We start from the raw sequence: 25,213 nt of genomic DNA, 5'->3' as shown, positions 1-25,213 counted from the left end.
AAACATATATTTTTAGGATTAGAGAAAGTTAGTTTTAGTTCTTATTCTATTTATTTCTGTTAATTATTGTATATATTATTTGTTTGTTTATAAATAAATCCCCAGCAGAAAAATTGTATTTGGTAAGTCTTGGTCTTCAATAATAACTTAGTATTATTTTAGTGAAGTTATCATTAGTCATCACTGTAATTTCTGCAGGAATCAGGATCAAATTGAAAAAAATACCTTCAAAAACTTCTAATGTCTGAAATATGTTTCAAAAACTTTACTTCCTTGCTTGTAAACTTTTTGTTTAGAATTCTAGAGACGATGGTTTTCGGAATTTTTTTTGAGTGAGAGGCTGAGACTGAGATGCGTAAAACGCTATACAGTTGATAATAAATGAACAGCTTTAAAAATAGAATAAAAAATACGTTTCAAATGTTTTTTAATTCACGAAGCAACGGACTTGGACAGTTTTAATTCGATTCCGTTGTAGAATGCGTTTGCGCAATGTCTCGCATTTATTATCATGTAATTAATTAAATAAAAAAGTTAAGCTTCAATTAGTTATATTTACTACACAGAACCACTTGTATTACAACAGTAAGTATGTAATTGCTGTTAACTATTAATCCTAAATTCTACTAATATCATGAAGGCGAAAGTTTGTGAGTTGGGTGGGATGGACAGGTTTTTTATTTTTACTATTTAAAAACAACTGAATTGATGTTGATGAAATTTGACACCCATTTATACAAAATTTATAAAACCTAACCTAGATTAACTCAACAGGTTCAGGGGATATCGTTACATACGACTTCTTCAACAACAGCTAGTTGCAATGTTTTGTAAATTATCACGTGTTTAATTTGTGTACGTTCAAGGGCATACATACGTTACCAGACGTCAAAAATATATATACACCTTTATGCCACATAAGGTCGATGTATACATTTTTTGTAGGTATATATTATACTTTTGCATTCGGCTGTACTTGACAAATATCATGGCGTAAGTGAGTTTTACAGTACATGTTCAATTGTCAAAGACGGTCAATACCCAACTGTCTTTACATTAGATTGCAATTATTTTTTCCAGGAAGATTCCACACTGACTCATCATCATTGAATGCCTTTAAGTTATAAAAATATGAATGACGTGGTGCAGGCTCTGACAAGGAAGATAATTAATTGATCTCAAGTTGAATGGGTTTAGCGATGGGTCGAGTTAGGAATTACCTAAAAAGGTACCTTACTTAATCGTGTTATTTTTTGTTTCACTCTCACGGGAATTAAGGACAAAGGTATGCGGGCTCATACAGCCCGTTTTTTTAAGATAAAGGGAAGTTGTCTTTTTGCTACGGTTATAAATAAATATACGATTTCTGAATACAAAGTTTTTTTATTATGAAAATAGACAAAGTAGGTAAACGTAGTATTTTAGTTAATACCTACAATGTTAAAAAGTTTTTGCAGTCGATTTTAGTTAATTTCTGTACTAAAAAAATACCTGACTAATCCACTTACCTGTTGCGCAATAATTGGGGTGGAATAACTTTAAAGTAAACAAACAGTGTTAAAGAAATCAATATGAACACGTAGGCAACTCACTTTACGGGCCGTTTTTTTATTGGTACTTTGTCGAGATTAGCGTAAAGAAAGATAAGACCACAACGAGAAAATTATTTAAAAAGTTAACTTGTTTTTATACCTATCTACCTCAGGCATTCTTAAGTGTCGTCGATTCATTCTATTCCGATCTCGAAAGCAGGTTTATAGTTAACGCGCATTAATATTTAAATACATCTCGAAGATGACTCGTTTGAATATTTTCCCCGAACCGAAGGTCAATGCTTTCAAAATTCCAGTAGAAAGATTGGCGCGCAAAACGATCACAAAAAAACAGGATGTTGTTTATGGACGCGGAGTAAAAAAAAAATGTTAAGCTAACCAGCCAGTCAGCCAACTAGTATTGTTTTTTTTTTTAAGTGATAGTTCTCTTTTTGCCGTATTTTTAGACTTTCTTTTATTGATTGTTGAGATTAAGTCTGGCACTTACCTTTGCGGGATTTCCAATACAATTTCCTCAGATAATAAGCCGCTGCGACCAAAATAAGTGCACCAATGAAGGCACCAATCGCGGCACCGGCCACGCTACCAGCACCGTAACAAACCCCCGGCTCTTGACCATACACACATTTCACAAAAACGAACACCAATAACAATTTTTCGAAGCCCATTTTCGAAAAACACAGTTACACTATTTATGGCACATAATATGTTTTCTACGTACACCACACCGATCACATTTAAAAAATAAACAATTCCGAAATGCGTTTTGACTTTTGACGTTTTGATTTTTTAAATCCCGTGTGCCGCGAACGAAGGTGTGCGCCGCGTCAGCCTGCGCGGTCGAGTGTGATTGTGGTTGGTTGGTTGAGTTAGTGGAACTGCGTCTGTGTGGAGTGAATAGACAGTGATTGTGAGACAGAGAGCGTGTATAGAAAACTTGTTTGGACAGCGGGATGATGAGCGTTAAGACGGCAGTCCTTTAAGATTTATTTTATTATTCAATAATTTTACGAATCCAAAAAACTTGACAAAATATTTATATTTGAACGTAAATAATAAATAGTTTATTTTAAGTTCTTAAACTAGTGTATTAATTTATTTATTTTATAGTGTTAATTTTTTTAATGTTTTAATTTTATCGTTAATGTGTTTTTTTACAGCTTTTAAGTAACTTTAATGTTATATGTGGTTTATGCAAAATAATAAACAGTTAAAACATATCAATATATAGTTTCTTTTTTTTACTTATTTTTCCTAACGAATTTGCTATTTTTTTATATTATTTATTATGGTATAATAAATTGTTTTCACGCAAGAACTTGTGCGTAAATTATTTTAATCTACATTATTGAATGATTTCTCATATAGTGAACTACATCTTCTATATAAATAAAAATGAATCGTAAAATTTGTTGCTAAGGACAAAACTCGGGAACGACTGGTCCGACTTCGCTAATTCTTTTTTTGTTGTGTTCGTTACTGTCAGGAGAAGGTTTTTATAGAAGAAAATACAGTAAAAATACAACGGGGGCGAAGCCGCAGGCAACAGCTAGTTTGAAATAAAAGTGGCCGATTGCGAGACAGACTCTCGCCACGACCGACGTTTCCGTACGAATGTAATGTATGTAGATTCGACTGTCTATGAATATCAATGTTAGCAGAGCCCCACTTATAAGAAAAAATGTGCGCACTTTAGATGGTTCTGACATAGACAGACCGAGATAAAAATTCAGATTTTCAGACGTTTTCATTTATATTTCAAGATGGACGTACAGAGAGAGATGCACAGATATATAGGTAAACGGACAACAAAGCGATTCTAGAAGAATTCCATTTTTGCAACTGTGGTATGGAAACAAAAAATAAGAGATCCTAGTTGACTACGGAACCAGCCAAATTGTGTTTTTTGATTTAAAAAAATCTTTACATTACAACAAATATACTTAGTGCTTAAGTACTAAATTTCTTCATTAAATTACACCAAATAAAGAGGTAGTAAACTGAAAGAAAGTCCCCCAAACCAACGACGAGAGAGATAAAGAAACTTAAAAGGAAGAAACGAAAGAAGTACGACAATATCAGAGTAAAGTAGGAAGTTCAAGCGATGTATTGCTGAAAACTTGCCCATCTGAGGCGGCAACTGTTCATCCTCGCGAAGCTCAGAAGACCCTTCCTCAGCTGTATTAAACAAACATCAATTTATCACTTGTAATTTCCATAGGTACATTATAAACAATTTATGCCAGGCAAGGTTCATTATGGTTGGCCTTTCGACCGCCTCATTTTCATGGTCACATTTTTTTATGAATAGGATGTAGAATTCGATGAGATTTTCAATTATTTTTTAGATATTCTGTACTTCTACTAGATAACCTCAAAACTGTAACAGTTCTCGAGTGGCGACCGCGAACCGGAAGACGAAGCGATGGCAGGCCTCCCACTAGCTAGGTGGACTGACGACATCGTGTGAATTGCGGGTAACCGATGGATGCAAGTGGCGAGTTGTCGTTCATTGTGGCGTTCTAAGGGGGAGGCCTTTGTTCAGCAGTGGACGGCTTCTGGCTGATCTGATGATGATGATGTAACAAATCTTCTACCATGATAACAAAAATGTGCTTACGAAAAACATACGGAATAAACGCTCGAGTAATATATTATTGTTGTTTGTTGTCTTAGACCACATGGATGGATTTATGGATGTCTGTGACTCTTTCACGCTAAAACGGCTGAACAGCTTTATATGCGATTTCACGAACAGTTTAAATCCTAAATTAACTTATAACAATACTTTTTTATACCGGAAAATTGCGTAATTTACTTGTGTTAGCATAGTTTACTAGGTAGGTAGGGGTATAAACGAATTCTTGCGGCAACAGTTATACATAAAAAAAAGTTCTTGATTTTTAGTCATTTACAAAGAGTCAACATATCTTACGAACTCAATGGAAAAGCAAATGTTATGTGCGGTTGTTCACAGTCATATAATTTACACTTGTGACTGTACCTATAATAAATAGAATAACTAAGTATACAGAGCCGATTAATCGAAGAGTAATCAGAACCTCTTTTATGGAACATGTTTTAGATATTTATGAACGCTATGTAGATTACTGTAGACATTACGAGTAGTTATCGACTGAACACACATATATAAATTTGTAATATTTTATGACAACTTACGACTTTTTTTGATCCCCCTAGGAGGGGGTGGTGGTACTGCCTCGTGTTCACTCGTCATTTAACCACAGTAAACCAATATTTAAAACGATATTATTATTCAAAAATTCATACACCACTGCCTCATACAACTTCTGATAAGCAATGAAAACAGTCATCAACTGATAGGGTAGATTAAATAGTTCCGAATCGGATAAAATTGTTATTTCCTTATCTATGTATGACAACAGTATCGATGTTTTACATTTTTATCTTATAGCTTGTCTTCCGCATATAGTTTTTTCAAATGTTGAATCTATGAAGATTAAGTATGTTTACGAGAGGATTCAATGCTTAAGCGGAGCAATTGCTTAAGGCATCGCGTCTTGGGGGGCACCATAAACAGCATCAAAAAAAAATTTGGTAGCACATAAAAGGTACTTAAGGCGGATTAGGCTACAGAACTCTGGGCGTTAGGAAGTTACGAGGGTGTGGGGGGGTGGTGCCACGGGTGTGGATAGCTTCGGGCATGAAATAGTCTTGATCCGGCACTGATTAAATGTATGCATGCAGATAGCATGAAATCAGATTCTATTCCGTCAATTCGATTATCAGCGAATATTGGACACGTCTTTTTTCCTTTGTCCATTAGACAAAAGTGATGATGATATAGACAGTAGGGCTGCTACGCAATCCGGAAATCGAAGTTCGTATCGGACTGTCCCTCTCACTCTCGTATTAAATAATATAAGCGTCGGCGGGACGGTATGATACGAACTTCGATTTTCGAATTTCGTAGTACTCGTAGCCCTTCAGTTATAGGAGTGACGTCACGTATACTGGTAACAAATAGTTTGCGAATTTAAAACAAACACAACACATACACACAGGAACTTTTTCGAAACAGACGATTTCTATAACTTAACACTTTGGTGGACACTAATTTCAATTAAACGTTATACTTGGACGCTTATCGGCGTACCTACTGTCCATCAACGTGGTAACTTTGGTTAACTACATATCTACATATTTATGAACCTCGAGGTCTTTATATTGTTTTTGGTTTACTTGTATACTCATTAATTTATACTGTACTAGCTTATGCCCGCGACTACGTCTGCGCGGATCTAGGTTATCGCGCGGTGGCGCCCTCTACCGGAACAAAAGGTATCCTATGTTGGTCATTGGGGTTCAAACTACCTATATACCAATTTCATCAAAATCGGTTCAGTGGTTTCGACGTGAAAGGGTAACAGACAGACAGACAGACAGACAGAGTTACTTTCGCATTTATAATATTAAGTAGGGATTAGTAGGGATGTAATTATGTATGTGTTCTTAAACTAAATAAATAATTAACTAGCTCTACTCTTATTCGTATTTTGCTTAGTTCAGAACTAAGTCAATTGGTTATTGTCACCACATATACCTAGTGCCATCCACGAAGACGCGTGATTTTGTTAAAATTAGACATTAACGACATTGTAATAAGAACCACGGCGCGCGTCATCGTATCCAAGTGCCCGACACGCGAATGCCAAATAGATGACACCCTGCTGTCACTGCTATCACTATTACTATTTAGCCTGGATTGAAGCCGTGGTGGCCTAGTGGTTTGACCTATCGCCTCTCAAACAGAGGGTCGTGGGTTCAAACCTCGGCTCGCACCTCTGAGTTTCGAAATTCATGTGCGGAGTTACATTTGAAATTTACCACGAGCTTTGCGGTGAAGGAAAACATCGTGAGGAAACCTGCACAAACCTGCGAAGCAATTCAATGGTGCGTGTGAAGTTCCCAATCCGCACTGGGCCCGCGTGGGAACTATGGCCCAAGCCCTCTTGTTCTGAGAGGAGGCCTGTGCCCAGCATGGACGTATAAGGCTGGGATGATGATGATGATGATATACCTAGTGCCATCACGAAGACGCGTGATTTTACATTGTAATAAGAACCACGGCGCGCGTCATCGTATCCAAGTGCCCGACACGCGAATGCCAAATAGATGACACCCTGCTGTCACTGCTATCACTATTATTTAGCCTGGATTGATGTCCCACTGCTGGGCAATGACATAAAGTTAAAGATGCCAACTATTGTGACAGCGACGAGCACTACAACAGCAGGGCTACTACGAAACTCGCAACTCGAAGTTCGTATCGTACGGTCCCTCTTGCTCTCGAATTAAATAGTATAAGTGTCAGAGGGACCGCACGACACGAACTTCGAGTTTCGAGTTTCGTAGTAGCCCTGCAGACTGCGCCACTGCGGCGCATGCGCGCCTTACCTTCATACCAGCCCTAGAAATAGACGTATCAGGGGGGCTACTACGAGTACGAAATTCGAAAATCAAAGTTTGTGTCGTACCGTCCCTCTTGTCAGCGGGACGTCAAAACACGAAGTTCGAATTTTGCACTTCGTAGTATCGAGCCTGATATTTGTGTCGTTTTGTTGTGACAGATATTGCTGCTGGTGACTGTACATGTTTACATACAAATATAAAATTAAAGAAGTCCGTCAGAGATTTATGATAAACCAAATCTAATCTGATAAATCGAATAATCTGCACAATGCAATAAAAGAAAACCTATAGTTAAGGTGCATTTTTGAAAGCTTTTATTTAACTTGAAATGTAAGTATGTTTAATGTTGTAGGTATGTACAGTCGAGTTCATAAACTTGTGAGCAAAAATTTTATCAAAAATATCATAGAGTGCATCTATGTATTTGCGGGTCAAATCTTGCAAGTTAAATTCGACCCACTTCCAGTAGCCGGATTGTCTTGAAATTTGGCATACTTATGTAAATTGTGTGACAATATAATAATCCGGAGTCTTATTCTGGTAGTCCGGCCTAATTTAATTAAACAAGCTGAGATAGGAGGTGCATAGGGGAAATTCGTGTCTGTACCGTTGACCATCAGTGGTGTAGCGGTATAGCACGCGGTACGGAATACCGAGGACCTGGGTTCGTTGAGTGATGGTCTTATTTTCTGGTTTTTCTGTGCATCTATATTTCAGTATTTTCAATTTAGGTTTTACGGGATGACCGAAAAAGTAAAAATTTGGAATTGAAATAAAAAATACAAAAAGTATTTATTTAAAATTAAAAGGCCCGCTGACTTAACGTTCACGCACACCTGTATGTATGCCCGCGCGCAGGTATAAGCTCACACATGCACACATGTTTACTTACACACTACTACCACTGACGTACACAAACAGGTATTTATACGTGTATTCATATTATTAATACCTATTTATATTTTTAAATTAGATTCGAATACTCTGTGAGACTCGTAACGCCCGAGTAATAGTTGTAAATATGTTTTTAAAGTTAATTTTTAGTATAATGTTTAAATGGGGAGGCCTATAAAAGGTGTTAATTAAATAACTGAGAACCAGAAAGTAGTTTGCTCAGAATCAATAGTAGAATCGATTACACTATGTTTTAAATTAGTTTGTGTTTTCAAATCCTTTTTTTATTGTGCCCAGTCTAAAAGTTACTACTGCAACAAGCGCCCATTAAATATTTTAGCGAGGTTGCATACTATTTCGATACTTTAATAATGCTGTCACCGTGTGATTTTCTTCTAAAAACGTCAAAGCGCAACCACAGGATATATAATAGTGCGCAACCACAGGCGCAACTGACAAATACAAATCATGAGTGTAGAGTTAGAAATGAAGTAGAATTACTGACTTAGCAAAACACATGAATATCTTTTAAAATAATGAAACAAGTCAAAAATACATTCAATCAATTAACTTAAAATTAAAAAATATTTTGGGGGTGTCAGAGGTTTTCGGTTATTTAACTTATTATAATTATAAAAGTTAGTAATAATAAGTTTACGACTTCACTCACGACCTTAAGTCATCGACATCTATGTACCTTACGGCACCTTACCTTACCTTAGATATGTCGATGATTAAAGTGTTATTGTTTTGAATTCCATGGTTCAATTCTTAAGCTTTAATGTAGCTAACTAAAAAATATAAATACAGTGGTGGCCACGTAATTAAGAACGATTTGAAGTTCCAGATTATTTTAACTAAATCATGTCATGTGTAGTCGTGGGTCCTTCTTAGAAGTAACTAGTTACGTTATGAAATAGCCACATGAATAGAGCAAACGGGATTTAGAATAAAGAATAAATTACTGTCATTTTTACTCAAATTTTGTTTTTATTCTCTTTAGTAACAAATTCAAATAGTAATGAAGCTGGACAAATAATTAAGAACGATTTATTGAACGGTTCGAAAGTTTTTTATTTGAAACTTAGATTAACTAAATCACACTAACGTGAAGTTTGTACAGAAAAAAAAAGCAATGTTATACATTTTAACTAAAATTAATAGTTAGTAGCATGTCCACGGCTTTTTATTACTGCCTTACACCGGCGAGGCATTGAATCTATCAATTTTTGACATTTCGCAAGAGAGATAGAGTTCCATTCTTCTAAGAATACGTCATACAGTTCTCTTAAATTGCCACACTGTCGATTTGAAACTTTTTTCTTGACTTCGCACCAAAGATGCTCTATTGCTCTAAGATCGGGGCTGTTGGCTGGCCAATCTAAGACAGAAACTGATTGCGATGTGAGGAATTCCTTAACTGTACGTGCAGTATGCTTGGGACCATTGTCGTGCTGGAATGTCCAAATAACCGGAAGCACGCCTTCAGCATATGGTAACATTGTTTCTTCCAGTATGTTTTTGTATTGAAATTGATCCATGTTTCCTTCTATCAGCCTAACAGGTCCAACACCATGTCCAGAAAAACATCCCAAATTTTACATTTCCCCCGCCATGCTTTAAAGTTACTTTTGTGTACTTTGGGTCGGATGCTTTATTTGGAGGCCGTTTTACATATCGTTTGCCATCAGAACATACCCTATTTATTTTTGTCTCGTCAGAAAAAAGAACGTTTTTTCCACTGTCTGACTGTCCAGTTTTCATATCTTCTTGCAAATGCAAGCCGGGCTTGCTATGACACCGTTTCAACATAGGCACCTTCCTTGCTATCCTTCCGTGCAACTTTTCTTCCACCATACGCATTCGAATACTGCGTGCCGAGATTGCTGAAGGGTTGTTTTCGCCAAAATATTCTTTTTTCAACTCATTAGACCCTTTAAAAGAATTTTGTTTTGCCAAACGAACGATATTTCGATCATCTCGACGAGATGACTTTCTTTGTCTAGGTACACGCGGAACATTTGAAGTAGTTTGATACGTAGCAAAATGCTTTATGGCGTGGAAAACCATAGTTCTTGAACATTGCAGATGATCGGCTATGTGTTTATACGACCAATTCTTGTCGCGAAGTTTTAGTATTACTTTTCTTGTAGATTTATCACAACTTTTATTTTTCCTCGTTGTTTTTATATGAAGCAATCGCCTTTAAGACTTTTACGGCACTAAATGGCGCCAAAATTATTCAAATAATAACCTAAAACCACAAAGCGGCGGTCCGTTCTCTATTTAAATTTGAATAAAAAATAAACTATTCAGCGTTCTTAATTATATGACCAGCCAGTAAGTAGTAATACTAGGTTTAGATGTAATATATAAAGTTTATCTATTTATTTTTTAGCCAATTATATGTATAAATGAATTTACCGCTAGTAAGGAAAAGTTTTACGATACCGAGAGAAGTACAAAAATATACATACAGTTAGTAACACTTGTCAGTTTGAAAAAATCTTCTCTATAAAAAATCGTTCTTAATTATATGACCACAACTGTAAGTATGTATTGTACAGTCAACGTCATAAATAAGTGATGAACTTTTTTACCTGCATACTTGTACATAGCCACAGAATAACTAATAGTACAACATAGCATAATAATATGTTATGTATAGTTAATTAATGTAATTAATTTGTAAAATGGCTACGCCCCAACAGGGCATCATTTTTTGTACTTATTTTTATTGTGTAAAAAGCATTGCAATAAGTAAATACTGAATACCTTGTCGCTTTCAGTCGGTAGACAATTTCGTATGGCTTTTCAAATATGACGTTAAAATTACAAGGTACAAAAGTGATCACTATGACTGACTGTACAACCAAAATTTTTGATCCGTGAATGAAAACATTTGAACGGCAGTCGGCAATGCAGCGCGTCGCGGGGTTTTTCAAAGCCAAGATGCTTCTTGGTGTAGCCAGTCTCGAAAAAAAAACATTCTTGGTCTAGTGGCATAACAAATATTAAAAGTATTAGTTATTCTATTTTGTTTTCATGTGACTTTAAGAAGACCTCATTTTAATTTGTTGTTTTTTGGCGTTACTCTTGTTTCTGACACACGCAACGCAGCGAACGCACGCCACTTTTTAGTCTTAGTGTTGCCATTGTTGCGGCAAATGCTGTATTCTGTGTTATTTTGGAACAATATCATTGAAAATCTGCGGCCTATGGTAAAGTCCTTAATAACTGCACATAAGCATAACATGCATATATTTGGTGCAATGCACAATGACTAACGTTCATTGTGATATTTGTGATAAAATGAACAATGAACAATAAAATCTCACTGACATCATATTGCTGTTTGCGACTCAAATTATCTAAGTTAAATCTAACTGACATTATATTGCTGTTTGTGACTCAAATATCTAAGTTAACTTAAGATTTCTCATCCACACCATCCATGCTTCCGTATTTGTGTTCCATAAGTTATTTCTTTACAATAGCTTCTAGCCTGACAGCTAAGTATTTGAGATGGTCCGAAGTGGTTTGAACAGAATACGAACATCGGCCGAACATCCGGTAAAATTAAAAAAAATCGGCATAATTTCGGCCGAACTTCGGTTCAATTACGTGCCTCTGATAAATTTTAAATACGAGTAAACAGATAGGAAGAGATTTTTAAATTTTATCGTTGAAAAACCTCTTTAATATTTTAAAAATACTTAATGTTTCTCAATGTTCAGTTTGTGAAATTGTAATCCAAATTTTTTTTTAATAAATTTACAATTGCTATTTTCAAGAGGTTTACTGAAAGAAGTTTATTTAAATTTTGTTGCATATTTTACTGATATGACAGACATACTTTTTATTAATTTCAGTCGAAATAGTACAAGTACTAGGTTCTTTTTTCTAGTGCCGAATGTTTGGCAAATAAACCGAATTTAAAACGAATTTTAGCCCATCCCTACTAATTATCAGGCGCAGCTCACTCCACAATTTTGTTTTCCGCTACAAGTAGATGTCTGAGTTGAGCTCGACAATTTAGCATTCAGTAGGTTCGTTCCCTATACAAACTTGGCTATTTTGTTTACGAAATACGTCAATTCAAAATTCTGCGCTGGCAACATTACTGTTAGCCGACTTATTCTGTCATTATGGAAAGTCTGTCTTGTTGCACTAGATTTTCCAAGAATTTCCTTGCATAAGCTAAATAAATCGCCTTATTTATAATATTTTACAAATAACTACAGCAATACTTAGTTTTTAAGTAAGTGTAAATCTCAAGAATCATGGATAACGACATATTGGACTCTCTAAACGATCTCGGGTAAGTAAACCACCGTATGTTCTAAAATAATGGTGATAAAAACGTATTACCCAAATAAAGAGGATTACATCTCGCAAAATTACATATTTTTGCTCAATAAACTATAAGTAATTTCTTTTTTTTTATTGTAAAATACCGAGTTTAGGTTAGCTTTCGACGGCTTTCGTTTGACATTTCTGCCGAAACAGATTTGTTATGTTTGGACGCTCCGTAGAATTACGAATAAATCAATAAATAAATATAAAAAAACTCTGTACTTTATGTTAATCGTAGCTGTAGCTTTGCAGCCCACTTAGTTTTTGTATTTAGGTATAACTATTTTATTAATTGTTGCACCATACATTTTTGCTACTGATTCAAATAATCAGTGATTGGTATTATTGCATTTCGGAATTTTTAAAGGCTATCATTTGGCAATACAATGTTTTTGAAAATATACCATAAAATTTGCCATAGGCACAAAGATAAGTTTATAATTGTTTGATAAATTCATACTAAAATTGCATCATGAGTTTACTACATGGCTCCGTATTTAAAGCCTTCCTACAGTAGGCCAAACTGCAGTAAGCCAAATACACAATTATTTCTCTAAAAAAATTGTTATTAGATCCCAATTGGATGAGATATAGGCTTTTAATAAAAATAGTACTTTCTATTACAATCTTTATTTGTTGACTGTACTTATATTGTCATCCAAAATACATACCCTGTACCACAGAGTACATATATAATAGAGACACCACCTAGTACAAGCAAATGGTATCACCCTAATACTGGCTATTTTCTTTCCTTTGATTTTCCAATAAATGGCACCAGTGAGAACACAAATAACACAATACGTATTGCCATCTAGTGAGACACTAAGGATATGGTACTCTGACAACAACCAACAAGCTCACCAACTGAGCTTAGACGACTAGAGATACGCATGATGTCTCTGTCTTATTTACGTCATTAGAAGAGAATGGCATGTTTCTCTCAAATAGTTTCGACGAATGTGAGCAAGCGCGGGGCAAGCCCAGCAAGCGCATTCCGGTTATTCGCCATCTAGCGTCACAATTGCAAAACACTACGAAAGCCTCATGGCTGAAATGTAGCCACATGTAGCCTATACTTTCGTATTCTCAATTTTTTATTTTTATGGTGTTTCTTATCTTCAAATTAAGAAGTTGAATTAAGGTTTATACCTTATAAAATATGCTAGTCTTTATTTTAATCTTAATATTTCTACTTAATTCGGCTTATTCACATTTTATAATTTACAAATGTTAATAGTAGTGTCATCTATTGCTGTTTTTTTGTATTAAATATAGCTTGTAGGGATTGGTAGGCCATGCCTGTACGCTTCACGTAATTTCCAAGTCAAATCCGATCACAGAAAGTGGGTGAAATGTGAGTTCCAAGATTTGAATAGAACAAAAAAAAGCATTTGCAGGTTATAATACCTTGTAAAAAAATACTACAAAAGGTAACAAATAAAAAAAAAATGCTGGTGGCCCATGTCTAGGTCTTAAGGCGGCTAGGATAAAAAAACAATCCTTAATTCCTATCCTTATGTATTCCAGCTATACCGGCCCATTGACTGAAGAAGCCGCGTTCACCAAAGCCCTGGAAGGGGGCCCGAAGTCCCTGGAATACACAAAACTAGTGCATATCCTTGCTGAGGATCTGAAGAAGCTATGCAACCTCGAAGAGACGGTCAACATGATGAACGATCCTGATGAGTCAAGCTCATTCCTACTTGAGCTAAGCTCGTTTTTGAAGGAGTTGGGGTGTCCCTACAAGAAATTGGTTACAGGTATTTTTAAATTATGTATTTTGTTGTTGGAATGTGCTCGGAACTCAGACTTGAGGAGAAGGGTACTTGGGGGTTTGGGCCCCATGCACAATGGCCAGGTCAATTGTTGGCTCTCAGAGCCATTTGCATTTACCAATTTTTTAATAATAATAATAATATAATCTTTATTTTGGAATACACAGGACTCCAATTCTTAATATGTCCCTTGCGTAGGAAAAATGAGCGAGCACCCATGAGGCTGACATGATCACCTGGAGTGTTCAAAGCCTCAAAAAAAAGAGAAAAAATAAATAAAAATTATGTATTACTAGCTGTTGCCCGCAACTCCATTTGCATAGAATTTGATTATCGATATTCCGCGGGAACTATAAAAAAGAAATAATAATAAAAAAAAGAGTTTATTAAAATAGTTTGTACAATTTATGCATCACAAATAATACAATCAAACTATTTGAAAGGACTCGGCTTATGCCTATGCTGTGCAGAACAAAGTATGCCAGCAAACAGCTTGCCAGTATGTTGGAGTGTATGTATTTTTCCCCTGGAATCAAACTATCCGTTTACCGAATTTCATAAAGATCGGTTTAGCGGTTTAGACGTAAAGAAGTAACAAACAAAGAAAAGACTTAAAAACTTTTGCATTTTTTAATTCGTAATTTTCCAAAATAAACTCCCATGATGCATAATTAGGAAAAAAAGGTTTAAGGCTTTTTTGTTTCCCAACCCATTGATTAATTTTATTTGACGTATAAATGTGATGCCGTGTCCGTCTATTTGAACAAAACAAACAGAGACGGCATCAAGTTTATCTGTCAAATTAATTTAATCAATGGATGGTGAAACCGGGCGTAAAACATGTGTTTACACTGCAAGTACCTCCAGGTTTAGTGAATAATATTATTCATAATATCATTATACAAAAAAAAGTTAACTTCAGTAAGTAAGTAAGATAAATACGAACTTAGCTGACAAAAAATTATGGCAAAACATTATTCACAAAATCTGTACACACAGAGATTTTATTTATTTCTGTTAACTTCACCTCCTCTCTTCCAGGTCACATGTCCTCGCGACTGGAGACCAAAGAGGACCGCATCCTCCTCCTGGATTACATGATCTCTGAGCTGATGGCAGCCAGGATTGTCAGCGTGGACCGCCCTAAAGAAAAACAGCCCGGCATGGAGATTGTGATGGTGAGTAGGAAGCAGTAGTATAAGGGGCTAAACTTCCTCATTTCAAATATTCTTAGGGTCTGGCTTAAACCGATTCTGTACCAATAGAATTGTCTATTGGTACGGAATGAGGGCTATCGCGTATGAATTCGCCTCTAGAGGCGCTAGTGTAGCGAAAGGTATCCGAAATGTCAAATCTCACTGTTTTTGGGTGAGCTGCGTGGGTTTATTTATAATTAGAATAATTTTGTGAATATTTTGCAATATCTGAAATTAATTATGGCAAATATGCGTTACAGGGCAATGCATGTCTGTGTGTTAAGACAGTTTTGTCTTTCGGAAACCTTTGTCCTCCCTATTTTCCGAACAAAACGGGACTACGCAACACTGTGGCATGCTCGATATTTTTACTAGGTATAATATATATATATAGGTATGATTTAAATGTAAATTTTGTTTTCACACCCGTAATAACAAACTAACAACTATCCTTCAGGCAGGACCTTTGTCTACAGTGGCGCTAACTGGTGAGCGCGAAAACGGTAGCCCTCATTGGTTTAAGCCACTCAAAAACAGCTATATTTCTACATTATATAGTCTAAAAATTGTATTCACTTTCTTTTGAAGTCCCCATCTGATGGTTCCAAAGAAAGACTAGCGCTGATTAGAACTATTGTGTGACATGCATTTTTGTAGAGAAATTGCTTCAATATTCAGTATCAGGTTCTTGGGTGCGCTGCTATTTTTTAAATATTGGCTGTCTCTTGTATCTTTTAGCACTGTGCCAACTGGTCTAATCCAGTTACAGTGTAACATAACACCAAACCAAAGCATTCCCAGCCAATCCTTTTAAATAATAGGGAATATTACGCAAAACTTTGCGCTGGGGGCAGCACTAGCACAAACCGTATACAAAGCACCAAGACAATGTCAGTTCTATTTATAGTTTGTGGCCATGACAGATCATGACGTATTTATTAGTAACAAAATAACATGATACAGTCAAAACCAGTTATAACGACATATCGGATGTAACGACCAACAAAAAAGTCCTAACGCGATCTTACCAAAATAACGCTGGTTATAACGACCAACCGTTTTTAACGACATAATATTGCTGTTCTTTCGACGTCGTTATAAACGGACATCAATAGTAACGATAGAGCTATATTTGAAAATTTTAATTGAAATATGATATTATGGTATCCTACAGGCATTTAAAAGACATTTAAGACAAAATTTTGAATAAAAAGCTGTTGACGGTCTGTGCTAGTGCTGCATTCTGGCGGCAGAATATTGCAGTAATATTCCCTATTCGATCGGTTGAAGCTAATAGTTTATAGCTTTTAAACTGAATTGCAGCAAGAATCTCCAACCGCTAAGGATCTGAAGGAGGTCCTGATCGCTCTCAAGTTCAACAAGCCTCCACCCAACATTACTGTTGAGATGCTGTTCTCGAAACTTGAGTCCAAACTCAAGGACACCATACAGAAGGAAGGTATAATTAACAGTTTTTAATCTAAATTAAATTTATAATGAATAATGGTACGATTCCTAAATGTCTATATCTATTTGTTGCTTTTTCCGTGTGGTGTCGGGTTAGAATTACACCTCTCCATTTCTTTCGTGGATGTCGTAAGAGGCGACAAAGGATATAGGTTAAGGTATACCGTAGGCGACAGGCTAGCAACCTGTCACTATTGTACCTTTTTTGTCAAACTTTAAACCTAAAATTGCTAAAAGTGGCTCCGAAGCGGTAACGTTTCGTGTGCTCTGCCTCCCCCATTTGGGAATACAGGTGTGATGTTTGTGTGTGTGTGTGTGTGTGTGTGTGTGTGTGTGCTTTATCCGTTTCTGATCCTTTTACATTTTCATTGCGCATTTAATCTTTTAAACAGTAACATTTAGGCCACTAGTGTCTTGGAACAATCTGCCCGCCAACGGCAAGTCAAGCAAAACAAAGGCACGGCCGTACCATACTTTTCTTCCCTTTCCCTTCCCATTACCTTAAAGTTAAACGACATTAAAAATAACACGGTCTTTATTTCATCAAAAACACTGGAGCGTAAAAGGTAAATATAAATTCCTCGTGGAAGTCCCCAGAAATGTTTTGAAATTTTCCATGGATTGCACCTATACAAACCTGTGAAGTAATTCAATGGCGTGTTTGAAGTTCCCAATCCGCACTGCGCCCGTGTGGGTACTACGGCACAAGTCCTCTCATTCTGTGAGGAGGCATGTGCCCAGCAGCAGGACTTATAGGCTTACACCATCTTAATTTAGTCTTAATCTTAATTGTCTCCAGATTTAGTTGGATACAGTATTAAATTATGTTCTAGGTGACCAGTTAGTAGGTAAGCCGCTGTACAACAAAGCCATGACCGATAAGGACTGGAAGAACTTGGAGACAGCATTCTCTGATATGTACGAGGAGTACAGACTCCGTCGGGAGACCCTTATCACCCGGTTGGAGTGCACGGTGCAGAGTTTTGAGGTAAATGGAATGTTTAATAATTTTTAACATACTTCGTAAGAAATCATACATATTTTATTGGAATAAAATTAAATGTAAATTTGAGAAAGAGTTTATTCTAAATAATTTAGTTTTTCCTTCACCATTTTGTAGAAAAGAAAAGACAAAGGTAAATTATTGCCCCGTAACACATGTTTGCCATAATTCATTTCAGATATTACAATATATTTGCAAAATTATTCTAATTAAAAAGAAACCCGCGTAGCTCTCCCAAAAACAGTGAGATTTGACATTTATTCGGAGATCTCTCGCTACACTAGCGCCTTTAGCGGCGAATTCGTACGCGATAGCCATTACAAAGAGGAGCTAACCAGACAGGTTGTCCGTTGGGCGCGAGTCCCGTGTGGTTAACTCCAAACTGCAACTGCAAATACTAAGAAAGAAAGAAAGACAAGAAAGAAAGAACATTTATTCATGAAGTGGCAATCACAGAAACGACAGACAAACGAGGAAACAATGGAGGCAAACAAATATCACGAAACGGACCCACCTTAGCGTAATGCCGGCTCGAGAGCCAGCGCTGGTCTTCCGGTGGGACCTTAATGTCTTCTCCGTGAGAATATCCGGATAAAAAGAGCCCCGTGTTATTCCCGAGGTCCAAATATCTATGAACATACATTACAAACCAAATTTATAATTGTAAATGTATATTTATTTAACAAACTCATATACACTCACAAACTTTCGCATATATCAGTAAGTGGCGCACGTAGCTAGGTAACCGAAGGCCCTGGGGCAAAAAAAAAACTAGGGCCTCAACTGAACTATTTAAAATTGTTTGTTCCGTATTCGTCGTGTTCCGAATTCAACGTACTCCAGATTTGTCATTTATAGTTTGTAAGTCAGAGTCCGAAGGGCCCCCTGACCTTGGGGCCCCGGGGCACTGCCCCGTCTAGCCCTCCGGTAGCTACGCCACTGAATCAGTATTATCTATATTGTTCTCAGTGGTCGGACCGTCTCAAATCCAAGAAGGACGTAATCCAGTCCGCGTACCGTCCGGCGCGGGAGCAACTCAAGCTGAAGCCGGACGTTAAGTTGTCCGACTTTCTCGCGGCGCGGACGTCCCTTCTGCACGTCGAGAAGACGTCCAGCGCCGTCGTAAGGAAGAACACGCAGAGTGACGTCAACAAAGTTATCATTGGACAGGTGAGACCGCTATAGGTTTAGTCTTCTAGTTCTGAGAGGAGACAAGTGTACGGTAGGACCGTCTGAAGTCCAAGAACGTAATCCAGTCCGCGTACCGTCATAGAATCAGAAATGATGATATCCGCAGTAGAACTAAGGTTACCGACATAGCCCGAAGAATTGCGAAACTGAAGGGGCAGTGGGCGGGGCACATTGCTCGCAGGACTGATGGCCGATGGGGTCAAAAGGTTCTCGAATGGCGTCCGCGGACCGGGAGACGAGCTGTCGGTAGGCCTCCAACAAGATGGAGCGACCACCTGGTTAAGATCGCGGGATTGCGGTGGATGCGGAAAGCACAAGACCGGTCTGAGTGGAGAGCCTTGGTGGAGGCCTATGTCCAGCAGTGGACGTCTTTCGGCTGACATGATGTTGATGATGATGATTCTGACAGTATATGCATGTTTTAGGTGCCGGATCGTGGAGGGAGACCCAACGAGGCGCAGCCCCCTCCTCCGGAGATGCCTTCGTGGCAACAACGCGTCGCACCAGCGCAGGTACACTATATTCATCCTTTTTAGGGTTTCCGAGGAGCCCTATTGCTGTCACTGTCACTCACGTGTCTATATTCTAAATTATACTTTTTATTTAAAAATTTTGGAAAGCAGAGGAAGCCTGGTGGATAGGATTTTTCCAAAATTTTGTTCTGAAGATTTTTTACCTTCCCATTCGAGTTATGAACTTGAAATTGGTGATAATGTGTATTATTACGTATACGACTAAATATTCTATTACTATTAAATATTCATTTTATTCTGTTTTTAGTATTTGTTGTTATAGCAGCCATAGTTATACATAATCTGTGAAAATTACAACTGTCTAACTATCACGGTTCATGAGATATAGCCTGGTGACAGATGGACGTACGGACGGACGGACAGCGAAGTCTTAGTAATAGGGTTTCCGATTTTACCCTTTGGGTATGGAACCCTAAAAATTAAATGCTCTGAAAGCCGCGGGTTCACGGTGGAGGCAGACCGCTTCCAACCGAAGCAACTGGAGGTCTATGGGGGAGGTCTATGTCCAACATTGGACGTCCTACGGCTGAGATGATGACGATAAGCTGTTAATTAAATATTTTTAAAAACTTATTTCAGGGTGGCGGCGGAGGCGGAGGCGGTCGCGGCGGCTTCGGTGGTGGCGGTGGCGGTGGCGGGGGTTTCAGCGGGCGCGGCGCCCCCGCCGGGGGGCGGGGCAACCCCGCCGGAGGGCGAGGCAACCCCGCCGGAGGGCGCGGCGGGGGCCGCGTGCAGGGCGGGTACAACCAGGGCGCCGGAGACCAACGGTGAGACTGGCGATCAATGTTAGATGATATACTCGGCCTCGAAAAATCTGGCCCTCTAATATATGCAGTAATAGGCAATTTTTTATGTAGAGTGGGCCAAATTTTTTGCCGCGCCGTTAGCGAGATGCTCAGTACAATGATGTCTCAGTAAGCAATCCATCCCAGCCTATATACGTCCCACTGCTGGGCCCAGTGCGGATTGGGAACTTCACACGCACCATTGAATTGCTTCGCAGGTTTGTGGAGGTTTCCTCACGATGTTTTGCCTTCACCGCAAAGCTCGTAGTGAATTTCAAATGTAATTCCGCACATGAATTTCAAAAAACTCAAGGGGTGCGAGCCGAGGTTTGAACCCACGACTTATCGCTTGAGAGGCAATAGGTAAAACCACTAGGCCACCACGGCTTTTTTAAGTAAGCAATAATTGAACTTATTAAGGAAGTTAGACTAACTGTCTGAGCCTATGCACACTGCGGTTATTAACGCGCCTTCGACGCGTTTTTATCGATACAGGGCTCAATCAACTTTTTAGTGTAGCTTATTGCCGTGGTAACGTCTCCTGAATTACAATACTATAGAAATATTCTTTTTTTTTCCTTTTTTTTTTATTCGACTGGATGGCAAACGAGCAAGTGGGTCTCCTGATGGTAAGAGATCACCACCGCCCATAAACATCTGCAACACCAGGGGTATTGCAGACGCGTTGCCAACCTAGAGGTCTAAGATGGGATACCTCAAGTGCCAGTAATTTCACCGGCTGTCTTACTCTCCACGCCGAAACACAACAGTGCAAGCACTGCTGCTTCACGGCAGGATTAGCGAGCAAGATGGTGGTAGCAATCCGGGCGGACCTTGCACAAGGTCCTACCACCTGCAAAACCAAACCATTACAAAAATATGACACAATTTTTTTTTTACAAATTTAGGGTAGAAAACAGGCAGCCTTATCGCTTAAAAGCGATCTCTTCCAGACAACCATATACATTTTGTTTTCACGCCCGTAATATCAAACTAACCACTATACTTCAGTCAGGTCAGAAACTTTGTCTACAGTGGCGCCAACTGGTGAGCGCGAAAACGGTAGCCCTCATTGTTATTCAGTCGCTTTACCTATATATGGAATAATCTATTAAAAAAACTACATTAACCTCTCAAAAAAAAAAAAAAAATCAAAAATATTTATTCAGTATCAACTAATGTTACACAGTATTTATGTTCGGCCCCTCCTGGTAAGTATGACAATACTTGTGTTAGGAGGTTCCGCTCCTCCCTTCCGGAGTTGTTTACAATTTAGCAGATACAGTAACAAACACAAATACAAATTTTATACTAATACACTATACAGTGACAATACAATTATATTAATTAGGTAATAAGTTGTGCGTGTGTGTGTGTGTGTGTGCGTGTGTGTGTGTGTGTGTGTGTGTGTGTGTGTGTGTGTGTGTGTGTGTGTGTATGTGTGTGTGAATTTATGTGGGCTTTATGATGGTTGAGATGTGACGGTTTTTTTTTTTTTTTGAGATGTGACGGTTTTTCCTAAGTATATACACTTATATATATATTGGACAGAAAAACCCCAAGAATTAGTCTTAATACAGCTTTGTAAAAATAAAAGCTTGCAAAAGACAAAAACATAGCTCATAGAAGAAGTGATTCAGTGTCATCATAGGACAACGTGCAGAGCCACTGTAACAGTGTTTTATTACATTTTATGTTATTCATTGGGTAAATATTTAGGATTTTGTTCACTTTGTTATATAAACGGGACGACAGGGAAGTATATTGTCTTTTGGCAAACTTAGATTTTGAAGGGCATTTGGGGGCTACTACATGGTTTACCCTGCGTTGGGTTAATGATGGGTTAAAGATTAAAGTCTTATGTAGTTTAAGGATGCTTATTAAGATGTACAATTTCCTTATTGATAGGACGCTACTGGTTTTATATAGTTCACTAGTTGGGTGTTTGAAAGGTAGTTTGTATATTACTTTAAGCAGACATCTTTGCCCTCTCTCTACCAAGATAAGTTTGGTTTTCGCAGCCCCACCCCATACTACAATACAATAACTCAACACTGATTGCGCAAGGGTTTTGTACAGTTGGTTAAGTAAAGATTTATTTGCAACATGTCTAAGAATTTAAAAATCCAGATTAATTTTCTAATGCGGGTGTTTATATATTCAATATGCGGTTGCCAGGATAGCCGCTGGTCTAGAATCACACCTAGGTACTTAGTGGTTGTAACTTTTTTAAGCTGGATACAACTACACGAGGAAGAATCCTCACCTATATTACAGTAGTGTATTTTTAACTTTAGATCCGAGTCTGGTTGGGTATTATTATATTTAGTAAAGCACATGTAGTTCGTCTTTTCTAAGTTTAGTGTGAGCAGATTGATTCTCCTCTCGTATGTCCACACACAGCTATGTGCCAAATTTAAGGCTATCTTTTTACTATTTTTATTTTAATCTGTAGTTTTTGTATTCTTTGAAACAAATGAGACTTGAATGCATTTTTTTTAACTTCTGACTTACTAGAGGTTAAATCTCACACTAGACTTTGCAAAATGCGTATTCTCTATAAATTCGTTATTCCACGCTTTATTCTGTGTAAATTTTTGCCATACCTTATTGGATATGCTATACTCGTTTTAAATCTAACCCAGTTTTCATGCAATTTTACCCACTTGAGATTTTACTTACTTAACTCTTTAAAATAATATCTCTTAAAAAAAAGATACGTGCGAATTAAGTCTTTTACAAATATTTCTGCCAAACAATAAAAATCCGGAAAAGCCGGAAGACGTCCACTCTTGATCAAAAGCCTCCCCCTTAGAACGACAATTCGCCACTTGCATCTACCAGTTACCCGCAATCACTACCAACAATAAGGATGTGTTTGAACAATTAAAGAATATACTTGCGTATTCCGTAGTTCAGGACACAAGACTTTTTTTTTCCAGCCCACAAACCAGCCCAGCAGCGTTCAGTCAAACCCAGAACCATAGAAATTACCAAACCTACGAAGTCCCACCCGGTGGTTACCAACAAAACAACAACCAGGGTTACCAAAGCAACAACCAGGGTTACCAAAGCAACCAGGGCAACCATGGCAACCAGGGCTACCAGAGTAGTCAGGGGTATGAGCAGAGAGGGTACGATAACAACAGGGGGTATGACAACCGAGGAGGATATCAGACTCAAGGGTACCAAAGTCAAGGTATGTTGTTGTTCACTATGTACAGTCAAACCATTTGATTACTGACCCATCGTAGAACGTTCTCACAGTAAGTGTCACAATGAATTCCCTTGTCAAGCAATGCGATGACACTATGACTTTTTCTACGAAAAGCTTCCACAGTGGATGAACTAAAAGAATTTCTTTGCTCACCCGCGACCTAATGGTAGTTAAGCTTATGCAAAATGTTCACGCAGTTCCTCCACCTCCACACTGTAAGAACACACACAAATCACACAAACCCATCTATCACCACCACCACACTACACTGACGCGTTTCGAACTCAACACAACCGTACACCATGCTACCAGATGTTAGACTAACCGTTTTAATTTGTCACTGTAACTTCCCAACTACCCACCTATATTTTTCCCAAACAAAACAAAACTACCCACAAAATATTAATAAATTTTGATCGTCCTATAAAACTGCTCTGAAGATGACCTCTGGTTGAGTTCGAAACGCGGCAGTGTAGTGTGGCGGTGATGATAGATGGATTTGTGTGTGTTCTTACAGTGCGGAGGTGGAGGAACTGCATGAACACGCAAATTTTGCATAAGCTTAACTATCATAAGGTCGCGGGTGAGCAAAGAAATTCTTTTAGTTCATTGATATGGACTTCCGCAAAGTAACACCTGATTTAATAAATTACTTCCACAGTGGGTCACGATGCAACTGCATTCCATAGTAACTGACTTTCTGCCAAATTTCTTGTAGCGCGTTCTCGGCAGGACGGAACTCCTCAAGGATTAATGGCGTCTACTTGAAATTTGGTACGGAAGTGTAGTTTAGATGACAATACAATACAGTCAGCAAAAATGCTTGTATAAAAAATATTTTTTAAAAACTTATAATTAAAAAGGCTAGATTTGTTACAGTTTTATTAGCTTCATAATAAATTAATTCTATTGCAGGCGGTGGCTACAAGACATATCAGGCAGGCCAGGACTACCAGGCACACAATCAGGGGTACAGGGGTTACCAGAACGAACACGACGACCGCACGGAGCGGAGGGGGGGAGGACGTGGCGGCTACGGGGGAAGGGGGAGGCGTTAATAAACAAGTCTTCCTCCATTGTTTTAGTAACAAAATTGTAACCTTTTTTTCTCATGAAGCAACTAAAATACATTTACTTTATCATGTCACGTTGTATAAAAATATGTATGTGAGCCTCTGGGTCAATTTGTATCATCATAATCTGATAAGTTTCTGGCAATTTAGGTGGCAGGTGTCATGATGCTATCTCTGTTTAATCGAACGCATTAAACAGAGACAGCGTCATATATATTTATCACACAAAATACCAGGTACTTATTAAGAGTTAAGAGTTGTGAAATAGGCCTCATATCATCACTACTTTAAAAAAAAAAAACTTGTTTCAAATCATTACAGTTAGCTCGAGACACGAGCTTTACTTGAGATACGAGCTTTTCAAAAGTAGTGATGATATTCTTATACAACTGGATGACATGTGTTCTGTATTAAAATAAATAAGTAAATTAATAAATGTTTTGAGTCTCATCGTAGTTTTGTACTGAAATCGCATTTTGTGTCTGAAATAAAGAAAAGTAGATACAGTAAACATCTTCACCGCCAGAGAAGTCGTGACAGCCAATGGAATGCGGCACAAGCCACAGACATCTATTCTTTGGGTGCGAAGTACTAAGTGGGGTAATGAAATCTATCACAGCGCTCAGTGGCCTAAAGTAGAAATAATGTAGGCTCTCGTCATCTATCTATCTAATACTTAAACGAGCAATTCTTGTATATAAATATATTTATTT

General features: G+C 37.8%; 2 protein-coding genes across 3 annotated transcripts in view; one reads left to right on the top strand and one right to left on the bottom strand.

Annotated features, from left to right (window-relative positions):
* LOC141444022 (uncharacterized) overlaps positions 1 to 4,845 on the bottom strand; it is a 70,823-nt gene extending 65,978 nt beyond the window's left edge. Inside the window, exon 1 of one of the 2 annotated variants that reach the window (XM_074109461.1) lies at positions 4,734 to 4,845. In XM_074109461.1, the coding sequence (XP_073965562.1) occupies positions 4,734 to 4,791 (58 nt within the window). In that variant the 5' untranslated portion in view covers positions 4,792 to 4,845. Of the gene's footprint in view, positions 1 to 2,040; positions 2,428 to 4,733 lie in introns of those variants that run through there. The other variant, XM_074109459.1, reaches the window with a different exon arrangement.
* A 7,173-nt stretch (positions 4,846 to 12,018) lies between these two features.
* LOC141444318 (protein FAM98A) lies at positions 12,019 to 24,578 on the top strand. The gene is made up of 10 exons (XM_074109847.1): positions 12,019 to 12,222; positions 13,788 to 14,020; positions 15,077 to 15,213; positions 16,555 to 16,690; positions 17,532 to 17,686; positions 18,671 to 18,871; positions 19,318 to 19,404; positions 20,005 to 20,192; positions 23,153 to 23,409; positions 24,343 to 24,578. Exons 1-10 carry the CDS (start codon positions 12,185 to 12,187, stop codon positions 24,483 to 24,485), a joined length of 1,575 nt encoding a protein of 524 aa, XP_073965948.1. The 5' UTR covers positions 12,019 to 12,184; the 3' UTR covers positions 24,486 to 24,578.
* The last annotated feature ends 635 nt before the right edge of the window (positions 24,579 to 25,213 follow it).

Source organism: Choristoneura fumiferana, chromosome 29 (genome assembly GCF_025370935.1).
Source record: "Choristoneura fumiferana chromosome 29, NRCan_CFum_1, whole genome shotgun sequence".
NCBI lineage: Eukaryota > Metazoa > Arthropoda > Insecta > Lepidoptera > Tortricidae > Choristoneura > Choristoneura fumiferana.
This window is presented reverse-complemented; position numbering and strand designations above follow the sequence as displayed.